Genomic DNA, 21,129 nt, shown 5'->3' on the forward strand with positions numbered 1-21,129 from the left:
TATGATTTATATAAAGATTTTTGAGTTTTAGTGATACACTTTGAGAAATCGTTTTCAAGAGTATTGAATGGGTTCTCGTTAGAATCAGGTAAACTAAAGAGGTTTGTTTATTTTGGTAAAAATAATAGCTTCAGTATTGTATTTGTTTACCAAACTTTGCTTGTTTCAATCTGTTAAAATTTTTTTTCAACTTTGCAATATTCAATGTTAAATTGTAGCTACAGAATGGCTGCCCTCAAACTATTGGTGCTGTTTTTTATTGTCAAGATCATCCTTGCCAGGAAACATCCCAGAGGTAAGTATTACTCATGTTGTTAAGCATGTTGTTACCTCATGTTATTACGCTGTTGTTAAGCTGCGTTCACACAAGTCTGGCAAATGTCTAAAAGTTTGCTCACAGTAGCGCAAAAGCACCTAAAATTGTCGACGCGTTGTTTTTGAAGTAATGACTGTCACAAAACACTTATTGTAATGATGAAATTATTGACTTTTGTGGCATGAGAATTGTTATGGTGCTACTCATGCCATGAGAAAGAAACCAATCCAATTCAAAGCATCTAAATGTAATGCATTGGCCAAGTATAGCTTGCATTGGTTAATTACTCTTGGTTTCTCTAGACCACTTCAAACCCAGAGCTGCTTCAGATAACCTTGCTGTTTATTTAGCTTGCAAACTGTTATAGCTTATTATCAACACATTAATATAAGCTCACCGGTACTAAAGCTTTGCTTTTGATTTACCATTTAGTTACATTTTGATTTTATAAAATTACTAGCTGTACTACCCGGTGTTGCCTGTGTAAAAAAGTCTTTGGACAGAAAGTTTTTTTATTTAACTACCGTATACAACATTTACCATTCTAACCTTAAAACTTCATATTATGTGAAAATATTTTTAAGCAAGACCAATGAATTAAGAAGAAAAAGAAAACAACTGTAAAGGTTTTCAAGCTTTTTCAAACAACTACAACTCTTAAATTTCATATCATGAAATAAGTGTTTTGTTGAAATAAATTGAGAAGAAAAATTAAACTGCAAATGTGTTTAAATGTAAATGTAAAATCATTAGCACGTAATGGCTAAATATAATCTGTTTAGCTATGATTACAATGAAAAATTATTTGGTATACGATTATATGATTTTAGTTCATTTTCGTGTTGGCATCAAAAGGTGAAAATATCATATAGACGTATAGAGGGGTATGGAAACCCACAGTAATTATCTAATCATTTCTAATGCAAACACTCTCTGTTAAGAATCATCATCATTTAAAATAGTAACGAAACAATATGTTAACCTTAGCAACTATAGCGACATACAATAATTTTGGTGCATTTTGTGGGTATGATATGCAAAAATGAAACATTACGATATTCTATGTGCAGAGTTCTTACCTTCAAGACAGATGTGTAACATACACGCTGGATCTAACTTATATGAATTTAGCTTACTAAAAGCATACATGAAAGAAGTTTTCGCATGTATTTTAGTTAACTTTTAACTTAAGATTTTATCACTGTTTATCAACGGTTTGCGAATGGTTTTACAAAAACGGATGTCGCTGAACTGAGATATAATCGCCAAATTTTAATTTCGAGAAAAATTAATCTTGATATCGTTTTGCGGAAAACAAACTAGCTCTAGTACAGCGAAGACGGAAAAAGCATCATGTTTCATAGAGTTAATAGAATTCATAGAACTTCAATTAAAACGCCATTTAGCGTGGAAATAAATACAGGTCTATAAATTATTGTGCCGTTATCAGAATTAAGAAAACGTAGCGTGGCTGGGAAAAAGTCTTCAGAGCAGTGGAAATAAATTAGGAGGGCAAATAAATGTTGATTTGAAATAAATAGCGTGTCAACTACGAAACAGATGGTTTTTTAATTATACAATTGATACAAACTGAGAAAACCCAATAAAAATCGTTATTTCGTGGTAATCAGTACAACAATTGCTAAATTTTAATTTCGAGAGAACCTATTGTTGATATCGTTTTACCAAAAACAAATCAGCCCTAATACAGCAAGGACGCAAAAGCATCTCGTTTCATAGAGCTAAAAAAGTTCATAGAGTTTAAATTGATACGTCATTCTGGTGTGAAAATGGAAAAGGCTGTATACGTTAAGTAGTAAGAGCGAGCAATGGGAAGAGCTTCTGTGGTTTCGTAGTTAAAGCGAATATTTATTTTTAACGTGATGCGAATATTTACTATAAACTCTTACTCAGCATATTTATATTTTTATAACTACATATACATACATATTTAATTCGTTAGCAATGGATTCGGCGACCATTACAAACATTACAGGGAGAAGAAAGAAAAGGATTTTCATGGCAACGAAACTGGAGATAATAATCAAATACGAAGAAGGTGCCCGTATCGCTAGTATTGCTAAAGAGTATGGTCACAACCATTCAACGACTGCGACTATCATTAAAAACAAACAATCTATTAAAGCAAGCAAAGCTTCCAAAGGCATGACTATTCTTGCCAGTAATAGATGTTCAATCCACAACGAGATGGAGAGGCTCCTTCTATTATGGATTAGAGAAAAGGAAATATGTGGGGGTACTATCACGCAGTCAGCAATTTTGCACAAGTCGACAGCCATATTTGATTATCTCTTGGAAGCCCAAAGAGACGGTGGAGGTGAAGGAACGTCGCAGCAAACTTCTTCGGAGTTCAAGGCTTTTAATGGTTGGTTCGAACAGTTTAAGAAGAGAACTGAGATCTATTCAGTCATTAGGCATGGAGAGGCGGCCAGTTCGGATAAGAAAGAAGCCGACAACTTCTTGAAGATTTTTAATTGCGATGAAACTGGCCTTTTTTTAGAAGAAACTACCTCGTCGCACATACATCACAGCTGAAAAAAAAACTTTCCGGCCGTAAAACAATTAGGAACAAACTCACTCTTGCCCTTTGCGCAAATGCCAGTGGAGAATTGAAAATTAAGCCGCTCTTAGTCTGCCACTCAGAAAATCCTTGTGTGTTCAAGGCACACAAAATCACAAAGGATAGGCTTGCGACATTTTGGAAATCTAATAGCAAGGCCTGGGTTACAAGAGCCATATTTATTGAGTGGATAAATGTCTGCTTTGGTCCTGCTGTCAGGGAGTATTTAGACAATAACAATCTCCCTGTGAAATGTCTTGTAGTACTTGACAATGCCCCTGCTCACCCTCCTGGTCTCGAGGACAATTTACATTCAGACTTCTCTTTTATCCATGTTCTCTACCTGCCTCCAAACTCCACCTCACTCTTCCAGCCTATAGACCAGCAAGTAATAGCAAATTTCAAAAAGCTTTACACAAAATATCTGCTCAAAAGATGCTCTGAAATTACTGAAAGCATTCAACACACCCTGCGTGAGTTTTGGAAGGTTCATTTCGACATCGTTCAATGCCTGAAGATGATCGAAGAAGCTTGGAATGAGGTTTCGAAGCAAACCTTGAAATCCTCATGGAAGAGGCTGTGGCCGGGTGTAGAGGCAAATCAAGACGCCGAAGATTCTGAAAAATAGGTCATCATAGATCCTACTTTCGAGGGTGATGTTACAGAAATAATTTCACTCGGAATGTCTATGGGGCTTGTTGTTGATGAAGCTGACATTGATAACCTTATTGAGGAGCACAGGGAAGAGCTCACAACAGACGATTTAAAAGAGTTAAAGGCCATGCACAGCATCAGAGTTCAAGAGGAGCAACAATTCAGTGGTGACGAGGAATTGGAAGGGACTGAGAAAACCACATCGGCAGAAATAAAAGAAGCATTAAGTTGGTATGAGAACCTCACTAGATTTATTGCAAATAAACACCCCGAAAAAGTACTCACAGGCCGTGCATTGGACAATGTTAACGACACTTGTTTGAGCTATTTTAGAGACATTTTGAGGAATCGGTCAGAGACAAACTTGTTTGGATAAATTTTTCAAGAGAAAGTATCACAAGGCACAGATGATGACAGTGAATGTAACAAAAGAGCTAGAAATGAAAGTGCACTTGAAGAAGTGCTATCGGATTAATCATTTTAAAAATAATTTATAATTCTAAGTTTCAAGTTTACCTATCTGGGATGATATATGTAAACAATACTGTACAATGCAGGTTTAATGCAAATCATTATTTTTCATTCATCCATGCGTATCATGGTTTATTTATTTCGTTTTATGTTTTATTTTATATCATGTTTTATTTTATATCATGTTTTATTTATTTTATTTTCTTTGTGTTTTATTTTATGTTTAATCAAATTTTGTTTGCTTCATTTATGTTTTCTTTTATTTCACGTTCAAGCATGTTTTTTCAGGCAGGCGGGCCTGTTTTTTACTACGTAAATACAATTCATCGTATGCATGAATGTAACTTATATATAACTAGCTACTCAAGATAGTTGACGCATCCACAATTATCTTCTAGAACTGGCTTAAGCCATGCCCTCTATGCCTATGGTATATATATACGTACAAACTTTCGTATGTATGTTTACATCGATTCTTGTGCACATTTCATGCAAGACAAACTACATCGTTCTCTGGATCATTTTCTAAGTTTTGGCTAGCTAGCAATTGCCTACATTGCACCAGCATTTACAATGCACCAGAAAGGATCATCCTCAGTAAGTGATCACGTAGGCTGTCTTCTACATTGCACTATGTTAGCTTGTTTTCTTCAAGCACTCTCTGTACCAGCAGAAAAGCTGTGTCTTCCTGGCAGTTTTTGCTTTTCAAAACCCTAAAATAACAAACCTTTTGGTTGAAAACTAGTAAAAAGTTTGGAGTTGTGATCCCTTCGACAGGACTAGGCGACTTCATTTAGCCTGCTAAAAAATTTCATTACGTATTAAATTTTTTTATGTGTACAGTCACATAATTAGCGTTGATACGTTTTTGCTTTCTCTCTGCTCGTTAAATGTACCAGCTCAAGTCAAGTTACTCCAAAGGTAGGTACATACACTACATGTACTGTATAGTAAATAAAAATTTACTTTTTGATGGCCATTAAATGGTCAAGTGTATGAGAGGCCGCTTTCAAGAATTGCAATGCACAGCTTTTCCAGTTGAATTGGGTTGAAAAAGGTTTTAGCCAGACTCGCTAAAGTTTATAGTGAAAGCAAGGACAAGCTGAGAAGCGATAAGATTTTAGTGATCAAAAGTTGAAATTTAGTGAAATAGTTAAAAATACATACTAAAACTCAGCATTAATGAGCTTTAAAAATGTGTGTTTAGTAAGCTAAACTTATTTAAAGTGAATTCAAAGCTGTTGTACGTAGGTCTTGAAGGTAAGAACTCCTTACCATGCGTACTGCATTTCGTACACACATTATGATGTTGCATTTTACATTATTGCAGATCATCATCACTAGGTGCACTAAATACAATGCAGCTACTGTAGGTAACTATAGTTACCAGAGTTAACATACTATTTTGTTTCTAATGTTTAATATGTACAACATTTTTATAAACTTGGATGATTTTTACCATTTCTTTGCATTGTATAATTACAATGGTTTCTATACCCCTACATATGATTTTTTCACCATACGATGCTGACCTTGGAACGGATCAACATCGTATCTCGAGGGTGCACTGATAATTCCAAAGTTTCCAGTTGATTGTACTATTAGTTCTTGAGATATCACTGAAATATCAAGGGCACTTCTAACCAACCAAGCAATTAAAAATGCCTGCTGACAGAACATTAGTTTCTAATGACGCACTTATTAAAATTTTTAGCAATAAAGGATCATAAATTGACAAAGCTAGAAAGCTTCTTCTCCTCAGAAACAAAAGTTTTACACTAAAACTATTTGCTTTTCTATTCATAACATATATACACTATCAGACTATCAGACTCAGTGTCCTGCAATCATTATGTTTCTTCAGTTACCTCTAAAATATCACTTGCTTAAAATAGTGGTAAAATAATACTATTTACTCCATTTTATTTCTGTTTTTTTCATTGGGTTCTACTAGCTTAGCGCTTCAAAATGATATTCATAAAATGGGCTGGTCACTGTTTTTTATATAAAAATGTTTCTATGTTAAAATATTTGCGGATCGCTATTTGTCTGAATAAACTCTTTATGGAGTTTTCCTCTCTACATGACTCAGGACAAGTGTACTACCTATTTTACTCATTTCAGATCATAGAATAAAAATGGACAGGTTTAATTTGCTAAACTGATCAAAGAACATCTCTTTATAATAGCTACTATAATGTAGGGGCCTACAGCCTTTTAAAATCTTGTACAGCCTTTTAAAATCTTATTCTTTGTTATATTTTTATGATAATTTGCGGTCACATTATGTCTGGTTATATCTGATCTTGTGCTTGTAATCACATCATTCTTTTGCAGATTGCCAAGACATCAGGTTGAGTGGACACAAGAAATCTGGTGTTTATAAGATCTTTTTGCCCGCCAATAAATCAGTTGAGGTAAGAGGTTTCAACTTGTTGCCATGTGGATTTGTTTAAGTATCCAACTCAACGCCACTACCAACTCATGAAAACTGTCTCTATGACTCAACTATCACTAGCTGCCGTGTAGTTTTACTAATTCAGCTCAGTGTGGTGTAACATTTGACTGATGCTCCAAAAAAAAGCTCTACTTTGCCTTTTGTAAAATTAGAAATTAGTTTAAATAATGAAACTGCTAGTTCATTGAACTCAACTTTATGTCTGGCTGTTCCAAATGCCATAATGTATGACATACAGTGTGACATACTGTATGTCATACTGTATGTCATACTGTATGTCATACAGTATGTTATACAGTATGTCATAAACAGTGGAAATAACAACGAAACTTTCATAAAAATCAGTTTAAAGCTCATCAATCTGCAATCTGCAGTGTAAAGGTCCGGCCACATGTAACGAATTATTCGTTCAATCTGACCGAATTCACAAATTTTACAGAATTCACAGATTTATTCGGCCGAATATCACAGAATTGTCTGAGCTGTGCATGCACACAGAATTCGTCAACAAAACGTGTTTAATTGGCTAACATATTTTTTTAGCGAGCACGACTCTAGCAGCTTTGACAACTGGTATAGTCCAAGACACATACGACGACACACAATAAAAGTATAAACGCGATATGACCTGATACATACGATGAAACTGCCTAGATGCGCTATTGTTGGTTCTCTCTCATTAGTTCACCATGGCAGGAACTTCTCATCGTGTATCCAGTATTTTATTTTAGATGTTTTAGAAGCTATAAATTGTTTTTTTTCAATAATAATAATTTATTTTTATGCAGCAAAAGCTCCGTCGCAGAAACAGTCGCTATTTCTAGCGCATATAGGCAGTTGCATCATATGTATCAGGTCATATCGCGTTTATACTTTTATTGTGTGTCGTCGTACGTGTCTTGGACTATACCAGTTGTCAAAGCTGCTAGAGTTGTGCTCGCTAAAAAAATATGTTAGCCAATTAAACACGTTTCGTTGACGAATTCGGTGTGCATGCACAGCTCAGACAATTCTGTGATATTCGGCCGAATAAATCTGTGAATTCTGTGAAAGTCGTGAATTCGGTCAGATAGAACGAATAATTCGTTACGTGTGGCCGGACCTTAAGGCGTTTATAATGTGAATATTTTAATTGCTAATTGTATGGACTACCCTAACATTCGGTAAAGAGACCCATGACAGGTTTGTCTAATTTTGCTGATTTCCTGAGACCTGTATTTGGGTCTCCATTGAGTGCTCCCTTTACTCATAGTAAATTAGTCCGCCATCTATGTCTGTCAGTTACTCTTTGAAGCGAGTACTTTGGTCGATTATTGGCAGGTTTGTGGGTTCCGCATGATTAAAGGTCATATTGCTTCAATGAAAAGACTATAGCAATGTAAATATATGCATGTGATATCTGTCAATAAATGATCAACACCACCATCCCGCCTGTATACCCTTAGTCGAACATTAATTTCAAAGCCAGGCATTTTATAATGGTATTCAAGTTGTAATTAGCAGGTCTCTCATCTTACATTGATTTACACTTGAGGGTTTTTAAATCATGTCTTCAATTCGCAATGCATTAAAGTGGCTTTGCAGCGCGTTAAAATTTCCGGACATCAGTGTCATAGCTTCGTCCCTTTACTTGCTTCCTATTATTATTATTATTATTAGTTTTATAATACTTTAAGTTCTGGAAATAAGGGTGCAAAGAATTTGATATCTCATAGCAATGAGAGTTTTACTTTGCTTGATGCCATACTATAAGTTTTTGCATAACTGTTACACCAGATGTAAAATTTCCATTCTTCTTTTGTTCAACCTATTTAATTTAGAATATTGGATATTTCAGCCCATTTCAATCGCATTCGTTGAATGAATTCTATTTCTGTTATAGATATTGTTGTTAGTTGGCTCATCTGCTTTGAAAACGCTAAGCTTATAGCATAATTTTGTGTTACTACAATTTTTAGTTAGACAAGCAGTATAAACTGCTTGTCTAACTAAAAATTGTTATAACACCAGTCATTAAGTCATTAAGCAGTGCCACAAGCTTAAAGGTGGACTTGCAACAAAATTCACATTACAGTTGTTTGGTATCAAAAGATTCACCATGTCTTACTCTGCCGTGTTGTAGGTACGAAATATGTGGAGATGTGATTACAAGCTCTTAAAAACTCAAAAACAAACAGTTGATCACGAAACCGCCGTAAATCGGAATCAGTTTATTTTTCTGACGTAGTCATTACATTTGGTTATTGTTTTGTCACGTGATGTTCTCACGTGAATTGAAAGGCCAATAAAAGGCTCAATATAAAACTTCTCGTAGCACTAGTTTATGACATGCACTTCGGGTTTTACCAAAAAGCCCATATCAAATATAGATGCTTGCTACTATACAGTTTTGTTTTGGCTTGATCAAATCGTCAAGTCGTAATCTGATCATGTGACCCATACTTCCTGCCAAACAGCGTGAATAGTTTCTGCAGCATTTTTCGACTATCACAGGTGACCAACAGGCTCGTCATTTTTATCAGACAATGTTATGTACTCCTTCAAGATAAGGTTAAAAAATTAAACGAGTTTTTACAGTGGGTTTTGAGATATCAGTGCTGAAAATGACAGCATTACCATGATGTTGAAACAGACGCACAAGGACAATAGACATGGTTTTATTTAATGCGTGAAGTATATTTATAAAAATATTTCGACGAATGAGGTTGCATGAAAGTGTAAACAGAATCCGTCTTGTTCAGCTACGTCCCATTTGAGCCATTTTGGAAAGGAATTCTAGCCTACGGCAGTTTCGTGATGGCGGCGATTAACTGTTTGTTTTTGAGCTTTTAAAGATGCGGTTGCGTCAAATTTGAGTTGATTTTATAAGAAAGTATTTTTTGTCTACCAGTTGATATGTTGTTTGTTGTGTTAGGCGATCTCATTGTCAAGATATTAGAAGATTAAAATCGAAAAAAATTGATAGCCGTAATGCACTCAGGCCAAAAAAACTTGCCCAAAATGATGTAACACGTGGTACAACCTGTCTCTATCTCTTGTATTCACGTCGGCTAATGCGATAACAGTTTAGTCCTACGCGGCTCTATTGGCATATATTTTATTTTGTATTTGCTCATGTTGGCTAGAATAAAAATTTAAATCCAGCTACAGATACATTATTATGAATGTTTCAATTGCCTCAAATAAGGGAAATTAAAAACTTGTCATATTACCTTCCTCTAAATGCTGTGTAAACATTTGAGTACCGACTACCAATTCTACCTGTCTACGGTAATTAGGTCGTCGAGTTAGCTTATTTCATCACGGCCTTTGTATCAGCTAAGTTCTCAGTTGCTACACGCACACCAGAAACTAGCTACTAAATAAAATAGGCATGCACCATCTTTGGAAATAATATGTTCGAATATATGGCGAAACCAGCTGCATCCCAAAAAGTCATGTATAGTCTACATTATCTAGTCATTATTAGTATCAATTTGTGGAAAATTTTACTGGTCCATTCGATTAGTTAATTTAAGTACAAAACAAATGGTTTTGTGGGTTGACCGAAAGAGTGAACACAAAGCAGTGTCAAGTTCGTTGAAATCAATTAACTAATCGATTCTGGTAAATTATTAATAAAACCATTTTTGCACCTGGTTACCGGTTTGTAAACTCAGCTGTTTTCACTTAGTAGGGTGGAGCATAACATTTTTTGAACTTAATATTTGGTCTGTTGGAATTGAGTCAAGCTATTCAAAAGTATCTGCCAATACAGCTCTGATTACACCTCATAAATCCATCTACCCTAGGACACTTATATTTCGCTAATATTTAGTTTCGTGAGTAGCATGCAGAGTAAAATTTTGCTGCAACTTAATTTCGCAGCTCTGATGAGTGCGAAAATATAGTGATGTGAAAATAAATGCAGTGGAACAAACATAATGAGATTCCTCAGGTCCAGTTCACTGGTAAGACATTTTTTTCAATTTGGAACTAGTTTGTAATTTTGAACCGCCGGTAGAGCTGTGTGGGCGATATCAATGATGCAATTTGATCGCTTGCTGCCATCTGTTTCTTGGACTATCAACGAACAAAGCTATTTAATTTTGCGTTTTCGCTCATTCGTTATGATAGTTTAGTTTCGCTCATGAAATTTTCGCGAGAGGATGACTCCGCGAAAACGTGAAAGTTAGATGAGGCGAATACATAAGTGTCCTAGGGTATCAGAGAAGATTTTCGCATAGATGATAACAGGGCTGTAATGTATTCAATATGTTCTGCAAATCATATTTTGCATTGTCTTCAACAATAGTATTTTATTATATATAATTTTTACAAGACAAAAAATTTTCATCTCATCACTAAGTTTTTATTAAAACCATCCATTCAAGTCGTGGCCATTCACATAGTTTCAGTTTTTATAACAGGACAAATTAATCTACTGCAGCAAATTCAAACAAAACATATTATGGTTTGTGCAGCACACATTCGCGTCACTCTTTCCCATTTATGGCAGTTTTCTGTCCGACAATACTACTCCGCTAGTGAACCTGTAAACATAAACATCCTGCAACATTAAAACAAATGTAATAAATGTCATTCATATATATACATGTATATATACCGTTCTAACGCGTATCTACTGAAAGCTTTCAATTTGAGAGTTAGATAGATTGCGAGTGTAATTTTCAAAACAAATAAATGCTTAACAAAAGCATAAATACGCCAAGCTAACAATTCGAGGCTTTGTTTCTGAGTGTTAAAGATGAGCATTGATCAATCGATTTTCCTCACTTTTCACACACTGAACATAAATTTTAATCATAAATCTAATTTACTAGCTAAAATGCCAAAGAAAATGCTATAGCTTTTTGAAATGATAAAAAGCTGTGAAACATTTAAAAATTTATGAAATGATGATTCGCGATAGCAAAGAGTTATAATTTTACTTATTAGTAGATGTATTCATGTGTACCCAAATTATTACCGTTAGCTTAGAATACATGTATAGGATACTCAAAGTTAAAGATAACTCTCCTATCTTTCTCAGCAACATAATGCTGCTGACGCCTGTCAGCTCTAACCATAACCTGTATGATGATTAATATAAAGTAATTATGTAAATGCATGTAGCTACTAGAATCTACTATAGTAGTCGATGCCATAACCAACTAGTAATAGAGTAATCTCCCTAACAAAGAGAATCATTGACATCACAGGCAGCTTGTTTTAAGAGGAGAACATTTAACATGGCCCATATAACAATTTTGTCCTGATGATTGGCTAAAGAAGAGATCTTATATTTATCGCTCGTGGAATCTTTTCACATGTATCACTCGTTACGTCACGAATGAAGCACCCGCTCGACTCCGAGATTTTTAAAAGATGGCCTCATTCAAACCCATATATCTCTGGATAGGATTAGTCTACAAAGGCAAAAATGACATCAAATTGTAGCTGATGTTTTAGCCTTTTATTGTTCTTAATTTTGTAAATCGACTTTTTTGACGCAACAACATTTTTAAGAGCTTTTAATCACATTTCCACATATTTTTCACCTACAACACAGCAGAGTAAGACATGGTGAATCTTTTAATTCCATCTAACTGTAATGTGAATTTTGGTGCAAGTCAACTTTTTATAAAAAGGCTCTTTTTAATTTCCCATTGTTAGTGTTCTATAATATCCCAGATTTTTCCCATTACAAGTTTGCTAAAATATGCTAAATTTTCTCCATTGCAAGTGTGTGATATGATGCCTTTTCCTATTACCTAGTGTATTAAATGGCAGGCTTGTTATAAAATGAGGCTGCAAAATTTCAGTCCACAATCTTCAAGCCGCAACCCTGGGGCCAAACTGCCATTTTTAAATTTGAAGTCATAGCTGCGGGTTTTTGCATCTGAATTTAAATTATTTTATCATTTTATTCATCGTTGTGTCCTTTACATGCTTTTCTGTTTGTAGCTTCCTCTTGTTTAAATTTTGTACAGCTGATAAAATACAAACATACATGTACTGTAAGTAGTGAAATCTATTGTCTCTCAAGCTAAAGTCAAGCATAGCTCGTGTCAACACTTGTAACCGCCCACAGACAACACTTTTCTCAAATATATTAACTTTTGACAAACCAAATACATGTATGTATTTGATATAATTAATATATTTAGGCTGCATTTGATATATTTAAATACGTAGTTGATGTAACCGCCTACAGATAAGAGAGTTTATTTCGGAGAGTTTTATTTGTAGGCGGTTACAGTTGTTCACATATCGTATGCAATCTTTACTATAATAAGTGCCATGTCTGTCCATCTGTTCAAAGCTACAATTTGAAGTTTGGGAAAAAGATTACATAATATAGGATTTGAACTCACACATCTGGCTCTGTAGGCAGGCACACTACCATCTGTGCCAGTCAACCACACTGTTTCATTTAGGAATAGTTGAGCAGATAGTTATTACGCATGGTGATCTCTCAGTGGCATTGGACTGCCAAAGTACTGGTGCTTATAAAAAGTGCAACATTACAAATATGCAACGTGTTCTGAGCAATAGTATGTAGCATGGTTCTTGGATGGCTATCTGATGAAGGGGCTTCGCACATCATATGGTCAAGTTTATGGCACTAGCGACACTTGTCATTTAGGAGTTTATAGCACGAGCGACACATGTCATTTAGGAGCCATTTCATCCTGCTTTACCGCAGGATAACCTACCGCAGACTAGTGGTTGGCCGGTAAGGAGTTATCCGCTCTTACCGACACCGAGGAATTATCGGTATCTGGGGAACCAATCATTTTCGGTGACAGTTATCCACGGCCGGTTTGATATGATTGGTATTTAAAAGCCTATCGGTAAATGGTTAATCGGATAGATTTTTGTATTTGACAGGCTACAGCATTATCAGTGACGCAATGCGCGGGAGAATCTCCGGCACAATGAGCTGCTTATGAAAGAGCTCATTTGACGTCTCGCTCAAAATCGCCATGTAACCGAATGATATTACAATTGCGCGTCAATTGATGTTACGGTTAATTGCAAAACGCCTCTTTGACGAACACGCTAATCAAAAAGACTCTCCAGCGCACATTGGCAATCGCAACTTTTTTCTCAGACATTCTGAAAACACAACACATGCGAATTATAGTATAACTCTTTCTTCAATGAACATTTCCACGCTTACCTATAGGTATCTAGTATTATATTACGTCTTACATTGATAGAATGTAAAACGTTATTTACGTTTTTTATTTTATCAAATTTAAAACGTAATTTACGTTTTTTATTTTATCAAATATAAAACGTATATTACGTTTTATATTTGATAAAACCCTCTGTTTGATATTTGATACATTTGATATATTTATACGTTTTATATTTGATTTATCCTCACCTGTGTTATATAAAAATAGGCAGTACGTAAGCTGAAGTTAAACACACACTGAAAACCATATAACCAAACTACAATACTGAAAATGCCGAACTTTCTTAGTTGGCAAAGGATACCGAAGATGGTAAATACCGAGGATACCGACACCGGGAAAACCAATAAAAAGTGCAAGGATATCCTATCCGGCACTAAATTATACACCGGCCCCACACTGCCGCAGACTAACTAAAGATTTACCGCAGACTAACTAGTAAAACTTTTGCTGGGTTTGCAATCAAATACATATTTGGTTCGCCAAAAATTAATATCTTTGATAAAAGTATTATTTGTAGGCAGTTACAACTGTTCACCCAGCTAAGCTTGACTTTAGTTCTTTATTGTAATTATGGACATTAAAGCATTCGTGTTCTTCGTTCAGGCTCAGTTTACCACGGCGGTAGCCTGGGCATGGCTTTCGTGGGGGATTGGGAGTGAGAGCCTGGGACACATAGTAACACGCGGGGAAGACAACTCTAAAAGTCGACTTCTGCAGTCGGTAATATCACAATCGTTATTTCCGATGGAGTATCATGTGACAGTCTTATTTATGATCTACGCGAGTATTATTTTTAATCTGAATTGGCAGCAAACAAACGCTGGTTAGTAAGTATGAAATGTTGGTTGCATAATAAATTAATCACAGGAGTTATATTATTTCATTTATTCAAATAATTATGTTTTGATTTAGGTATAATAAAAAATTAAATCACAATAACAATACAAACATGGCAAACGTATAGCAATAGAACAACAAAAATAAATAGCAAGCTGCTAGTAAAGAAAAGTTTATCTAGTAAAAAGTAATGTCAATTTTATTTTACTCGCGAGTATTATGATTACTCGCGACAGTTATGAACAACTCGCACCTACCACTGCAAAACGGGGCCATCTGAAAGCAAATACTTTTTTCGAGGCCAGTAGGAAGAACTATAAATTGGTGAAAACCTGCAATAATATGCTGTGAAGCTTGAAACTGTTCTGATCTCAGTGTGACTATGCCTAGCTTTGATAGTAATTTTTGAATCATTCCATTTTCTTTATCAGTATATGAAATGAAACTGCTAACGTGAAAACGCAAGAGAACAGTAACCTATGGGTCTTATCGTTTTATTGTCAAACGGGGTACTACGTACCCACCCAGCTTATCAAAAACATAGGGCTTTTTACTAGATTAAGTCACGTGACCATGACCCTAGGGTTTTAAACGCGCCACATCTAATACATCGTGAGATCTGAATCTAACGACACGCTTCCATTAGTATCAGTCTGAGCGTCATATGTAACATATGTCGCCAGTTTTGCAGAAGTTATCTTACCTTTTTTTCGCTGTGTCCCAGGCTCTCTCTCTCAATCCCCCACGAGAGCCATGCCCAGGCTACCACGGCGGCATCTGTTGTTGGAATTTTGGCCATCATTACAAGGACCTCTTAACTCTTTTACTACCGCATTAAAATCTTACCGAATGAATATTCTGTCCAAATTAATAAAACGAATTTTTCGAAAAGCTGATATACCGCTAGTATTTAAGCAATATCTCGAGAATAAAAACAGATATCGTTTTTCTGTAAAACGCATCTTATGTAGAACAAAATTTTCTACAAGATAAGTACAATGGGAATTCTACTCTCGTGCAATATTCAACGTTTTATTTGCGTTGAATGAAGGTGTGGGTTTTCCTTGCCATGACGATAACGATCTGGTTTTGCTGTTTTGAAAAATAATTAGAAATAGAATCGTTGAACCAAAAGATTTTCTTTTAGGTGCTTGTGATTGGCAACAAGGTTGTTTCACTGGAGACAAACTTTGATTGGTCTAGCTAATGTGTAGGCTTCGTAATGAAAAGAAAAGTGAAACCCTATTGATAAGCCGATATATCGTTTTACGGTTGGTACTTTTATCATCGCGAATCGTTGAAAATATTTAGCCAAAAAACTTTCTATTGATAGCAAGTGATTGGCAACAAGGTTGTTTCACTGGAGACAAAGTTTGATTGGTCTAGCTAATGTATAGGCTTCGTAATTAAAAGAAAAGTGAAACCATATTGAAAAGCCCGATATATCGGCTTACGGTCTGTACTTGAATTACCACGAAAGCCGATATATCGGCTTACGGTAGCGAGAGAGTTAAGGGTCACTAGGAGGGCGACGCTTTGCGGAATGTGTTATGTGAAAAAGGAAATTTTCTGGAGCACTTCACGACTGAGTAATTTCCCCACTAGTGGTTCGCATCGAAAGGTTTTTAGGCAAAACGTAATAGGTGTGCTGTCATAACGCGAGGTCACGCAGATAGGCTTAAAGCTCACATAGCCAAATATCAAGCTGAAAACACCAATTAAGACAGTGATGCTAATATTCAGGTGATGTAAGTAGAGTCATCTGCCACTGCTCCAAACTCTAGCAATGCATCTGCATTATGCTCTGCTCCACACTACCACACGACTAATCACTGGGATTAAAGTTCCTACTTATACATAGAGCTGTATGTAAAATATTCACTTTATGTGATAAGATTTCTGCTCTGTATTTCATCGACCATGTTTGATTTAAGATTCATTCTGAAATTTCCATGTTTTCTCTCTTTTTTCCCTTAAAAACTCCCACAGTACCATCTTTAACAGATGATTCCACATATGTATGTTCAATACTCAATCATGCAGCTATAGTAAGTGATGTTAATTAGACATAAAATTGCGAAAACCTTGGTAAATTATAAAAACCGGTTTAAACAAAAAAAACCTGGTTTTTTCATAAAAACCGTGGTTTTTTCCAACCCTGGTGGCGGTCAAATAGAAGTGGCATTCAATTAAAGTGTGACGCTCTATTTGTCAACCCTTTTCCACTAGTGGTGCTCAAATAGAGGTGGCATTCAAATACAGGTTTTACGATAACCCAGCGCAAACTTGCTCCTCTAACTTCTCGAATTGTTTTTCCAGATAATGGCGCTGCAGCCCATGTGATTCTGATCGTAACAAATCAAACTTGTACAAACCATTAAAAATGTTCATTTGTTTCAGAGTCGAGTAAAATTTGTTACTAGTAACGATAACAAAGTACATTTATAACAAAGATCTGCTCTAGTCATTACTTTAACCCATTCACTTCCGTATGCACATTTATGCGAAATCTATGGTCGACTGCTGTATGCACATTTTTGCAAATTTCCCAGGAATTACATAGTAGGTCTAACTTAATTTTATTTTTCGTTGACAACATAACTAACGATCTTTATAGTATTGGCAGTGTTGTCCGAAGGCTTTTCTATAAAATTAGCTTAAATTCACGAGGCTATTTTAAATTTTTGTTTGGGAATTTCCAACTCAAAAATGTACATCTTTTTCTTTCTGACGTTCAAACTATTTAGTGTTATTATGACTTTCGTAAGTACCTCCCAAGTTTAAAACAAAAAATTACTTATGTAGATTACATTTTAGCCAATTCAGATTTTCGTGATTACAGAGATAATTAAAGTAGCAGCACTGACTCTAATAATGGTGAAAGTAATAGTTTTCTAAGAGTAAGGAACATTGTAGAGCAGGGGTGTCAAACTCATTTTCACCTAGGGCCACATCAGCGCAATGGCTGTCCTCAAAGGGCCAGATGTAACTAATAATTGTAACGAAATATAGTCGAATAATGTAAAATAAATTTAACTACTCTTTTATATTAAATAATTCTGACTTTATTACTTAAAGTCGCAAACAGAACAGTTGCTGCACAGCAAAACATGCAGAACACCTTTTTCGAAAAAGAATCAGAAAAATTTCACAAACCCATTAACATGGGCATACTTTCAGTAAAATCACAAATTGTGAGCTGTTAAGAACATGAATCTGTTTGCATACACACATTAAACTTGCAAACACTAAATAATTGCAATAGCAGCAACACAAAATCAATATGTAAGCAGTTAAAAACGATCTATCCAACGATCCAAAGTTTTTAAACTTTTATTAAATATATCTCTACGTGCTCATAATACAATGATATTTGGTAAAACACTAGTAAAAAGGTCGAGCGACCCACAAAAAATGTCATCAACAGAAAAAAACAGCAGTTTCCCATTATTCTAAAACTAAAAAAGTTCGTACGATTTAAAAAAACAACTTGTAAACACATTTACAGTGTCACACCCATTGTGCACTTGTTTATCATCATTTCATGACTTAGAATCAGGGTTGTTAAAAATCGATGATTTTTTGAAAAAAATCAAACAATCGATTTTTATTGATTTATTTAATTTTTTTGATTTAAATGGATTTTTTTGTTACAAAAAGATGTTTTGTGTTCTAAATTGCAAGTTATTGCTATCAATTTGGAATTTATGATTTGCAGGGGTATTATGTAGTTTTATTACAACAATTAGGAAATGAAAAACATTTACACAGTTAACACACGACAAAAAGGACAGCATAATTTATGCGTTGGACATTAAAACCCAGACACGGAGATGAAGAATCACAGAGAACAGATCACACAACGGAAAGCATTATTACATGTTAACATTGACATTCCCAAGTAAGAAACCAAAATACATAGACCTAACTCTTTAGTTCAATAGCAATTTATCTAGAATGCATCAAGTCTTAAGAATTTAAAGTTTTGAACAAAAACAATAGTTTTCCGGCCTTCTCAGTTCCAAGCCTATTTCTGAGTTTGCTATGTACCAAATGATGAAAAAATTCTTTCCACATTCGCACTACTGCATATGGCACCAATCATTCTTAGAACCGCCGCTTTGTGTTCCTGATCTAAACCGATAGCCGACTCCCACCAAGTTACTGTGTCGACTGCTTCGACAACTCCTTTCTCAAACGGGTAAGCTTGAAATGGCCCAGTTCTGGCTTGATGATTCATCACCATGGGCAGCAGTGTTGGCCATTCATCAGAAAGACATTTGGTCACACTCTCTAGTACCTCATCAGAAAGCGTAAACGAGCTGGCATACTTAGGAGTAAGCATGTATGCCAAGTAGTGGTAAGCTGTTAAGTTTTTAGTCATTCTTAGTTTCAGCTTCTGCCATTTTGCTGCATCAATAGCTCCCTCTAACTTCTGCTCCAATGACAGCCAGATTTGAACACCGTCAGCTATGGTGCAGTTTTCGGCTTGCGCTTGATCGATGGCTATCGTTACAGGTTTCAGGAAAATGATGACATCTTCGACATTCCGTTTCATTGACATGTCTCCTACTTATTTAGCTATCCCCTTGTCAATCTTGTCTCGATGCTCTTCGCACACTGCTAAGAGCTTTGGCCAGTTTGCGATATAGGCCTCCAACATATCTATAACACTGTTCGATCGAACATTGCAAACCATAGGCAGTTTCTCTCCACCCGCTGCTTTATACTAAGCATTGAGAAGATGCAAATGCCTATACATCTAGTCTTTTACACAAATCAGTGCGGTCATTAAAGATTGAAATAAATTTAATTACAAGTATCTACCAGACGACTTGTCTTCCCTTCCATTAGTTAACGAAAGGTGCAATGCTGTTTATAGCCTCATCGTTATAAGCTATGGACATTAGTAGGCTTCCAACATTTCCCTACCCACTGTATTGCTGCACACAATGAGCTAGATTGCTAGAATGGTCTGCAAAAGAGCCTTCAGTGAGCTCAAGCTACATAGCAAGGTTTATTTCAAACATACCTACCACGTTATAGAATGAAAATCAAACAAGATTTGTAACATTTCATTTGTAACAGTTTTTAAATATTTCTACCACATTCCTTCGTTTTAATAACAAATTTTATTACACCCATATCACAAAAAAATCGATACAACTCGTTTGTTGGTAAATCATATATGATTGGGATGCAAATAAAGAATTTTATGATACTAAATATAATTTTAAGCAATCTCATGGTCAAGTTTACAAATTTGCGTGTAGCACATTTGTAAACTTAACCTACCACATTTGCAAACTACCAGAAGGAGCAAAAATTTCAATAACTAAGCGCAAACTTAGTCGTCTAAATAAAAGATATATACTTTCACTTTTGCATTTTTAAGCAACAACCTTACGTAAAATTCTACTGTCAGCCTAGACATGAAATGCTAGCAATTTTAATCAATTTGACAGAGTATAGTGTTGCACTGTGTGTAACAAATGCTACCACACGTTTTATTTGGATACAGAAATCAATCCAAGTGATACAAACCCACAACCTATCACTTTTCCAGTAATTCTAATCTAGTCACCCATTCCTATTGATCCTCCGTTTAAGATTTTACTGATTTTATGGATTGCTTCAAATCTGTTGTTTGGGTCACCCCTGAGCAATCCATGTAACAAATGGTATTTCTTACCCCAATCATCTATACATTTTGTCAAGTTTTCTTTGCCACCTATAAATATTTTTGCAACCCCCTACAAACAATAGCGATGATATAATCACATGCTATGTAAATGGGTTTAATTGATTGTGTTAAGCGCCTATAGTCAAATAATATCCTTAAATTGATCAGAGCTGTTTGATATGTGTGCTGCAGGATGTTTTTAATTATAGCATTGTAACATCATACTTAGTTTAAATTTAGTTTGTCTTGTTGTTACAGCATGTTACCTATAGGTATAAAGTATCAATAGGGTGCCATGATGTCTCCGTCACGGAGGTGACCCGGAAAAAACACCGCCTATGCATTCAACCATTTGCTCGCTTTTAGACGATTAAATTTATCATATATTCAATATTTACTATAATGAGAGCCGTGCCTGTCTATCTACCTAAAGCCACGCTAAGAGCATTAGGAAAAAATATTGCTTTACGTGGGAATCGAACTCGGATATTCCATTTTATAGCCAGGCGTGCTACCAATCGCACCACTCAACCAACGTGCTGAGTTGAAGATTGATTGTACACATAGTTATTACACCTGATTATCTCTCGCAGCGCACGGAATTGCCAGTGTGCTGGTATGTCATAAATCTCTACGCCAGTACTCTCTGCAATCGCTGCTTCAGTGCTCTTCTTTGAACAGCAAGAGATACTCATTTTGGTATTTTGTTTCGTGAATAGTGTTACTTACATTGATGGTTTTAAAGGTTGACTTGCAACAAAATTCACATTACAGTTATTTGGTATTATAAGATTCACCATATCTTACTCTGTTGTGTTGTAAGTGCCAAATATGTGGAAAGGTGATTACAAGCTCTTACAAGCTCAAAAACGAACAGAAAATCACAGCCACACGAGACCGCCGTAGTTTGGATTCGCTTTCCAAAACGGCTCAAATGGGACG

At 35.5% G+C, this 21,129-nt stretch overlaps 1 protein-coding gene across 1 annotated transcript in view; it reads left to right on the forward strand.

The window, feature by feature from the left end:
* The first annotated feature begins 209 nt into the window (after window positions 1-209).
* LOC137399953 (angiopoietin-related protein 6-like) overlaps window positions 210-21,129 on the forward strand; it is a 30,568-nt gene continuing 9,648 nt past the window's right edge. Inside the window, exons 1-2 of the mRNA XM_068086225.1 lie at window positions 210-295; window positions 6,360-6,439. Coding sequence (XP_067942326.1) covers window positions 226-295; window positions 6,360-6,439 — 150 coding nt within the window. The 5' untranslated portion in view covers window positions 210-225. The remainder of the gene's footprint in view (window positions 296-6,359; window positions 6,440-21,129) is intronic.

Source organism: Watersipora subatra, chromosome 7 (assembly GCF_963576615.1).
Source record: "Watersipora subatra chromosome 7, tzWatSuba1.1, whole genome shotgun sequence".
NCBI lineage: Eukaryota > Metazoa > Bryozoa > Gymnolaemata > Cheilostomatida > Watersiporidae > Watersipora > Watersipora subatra.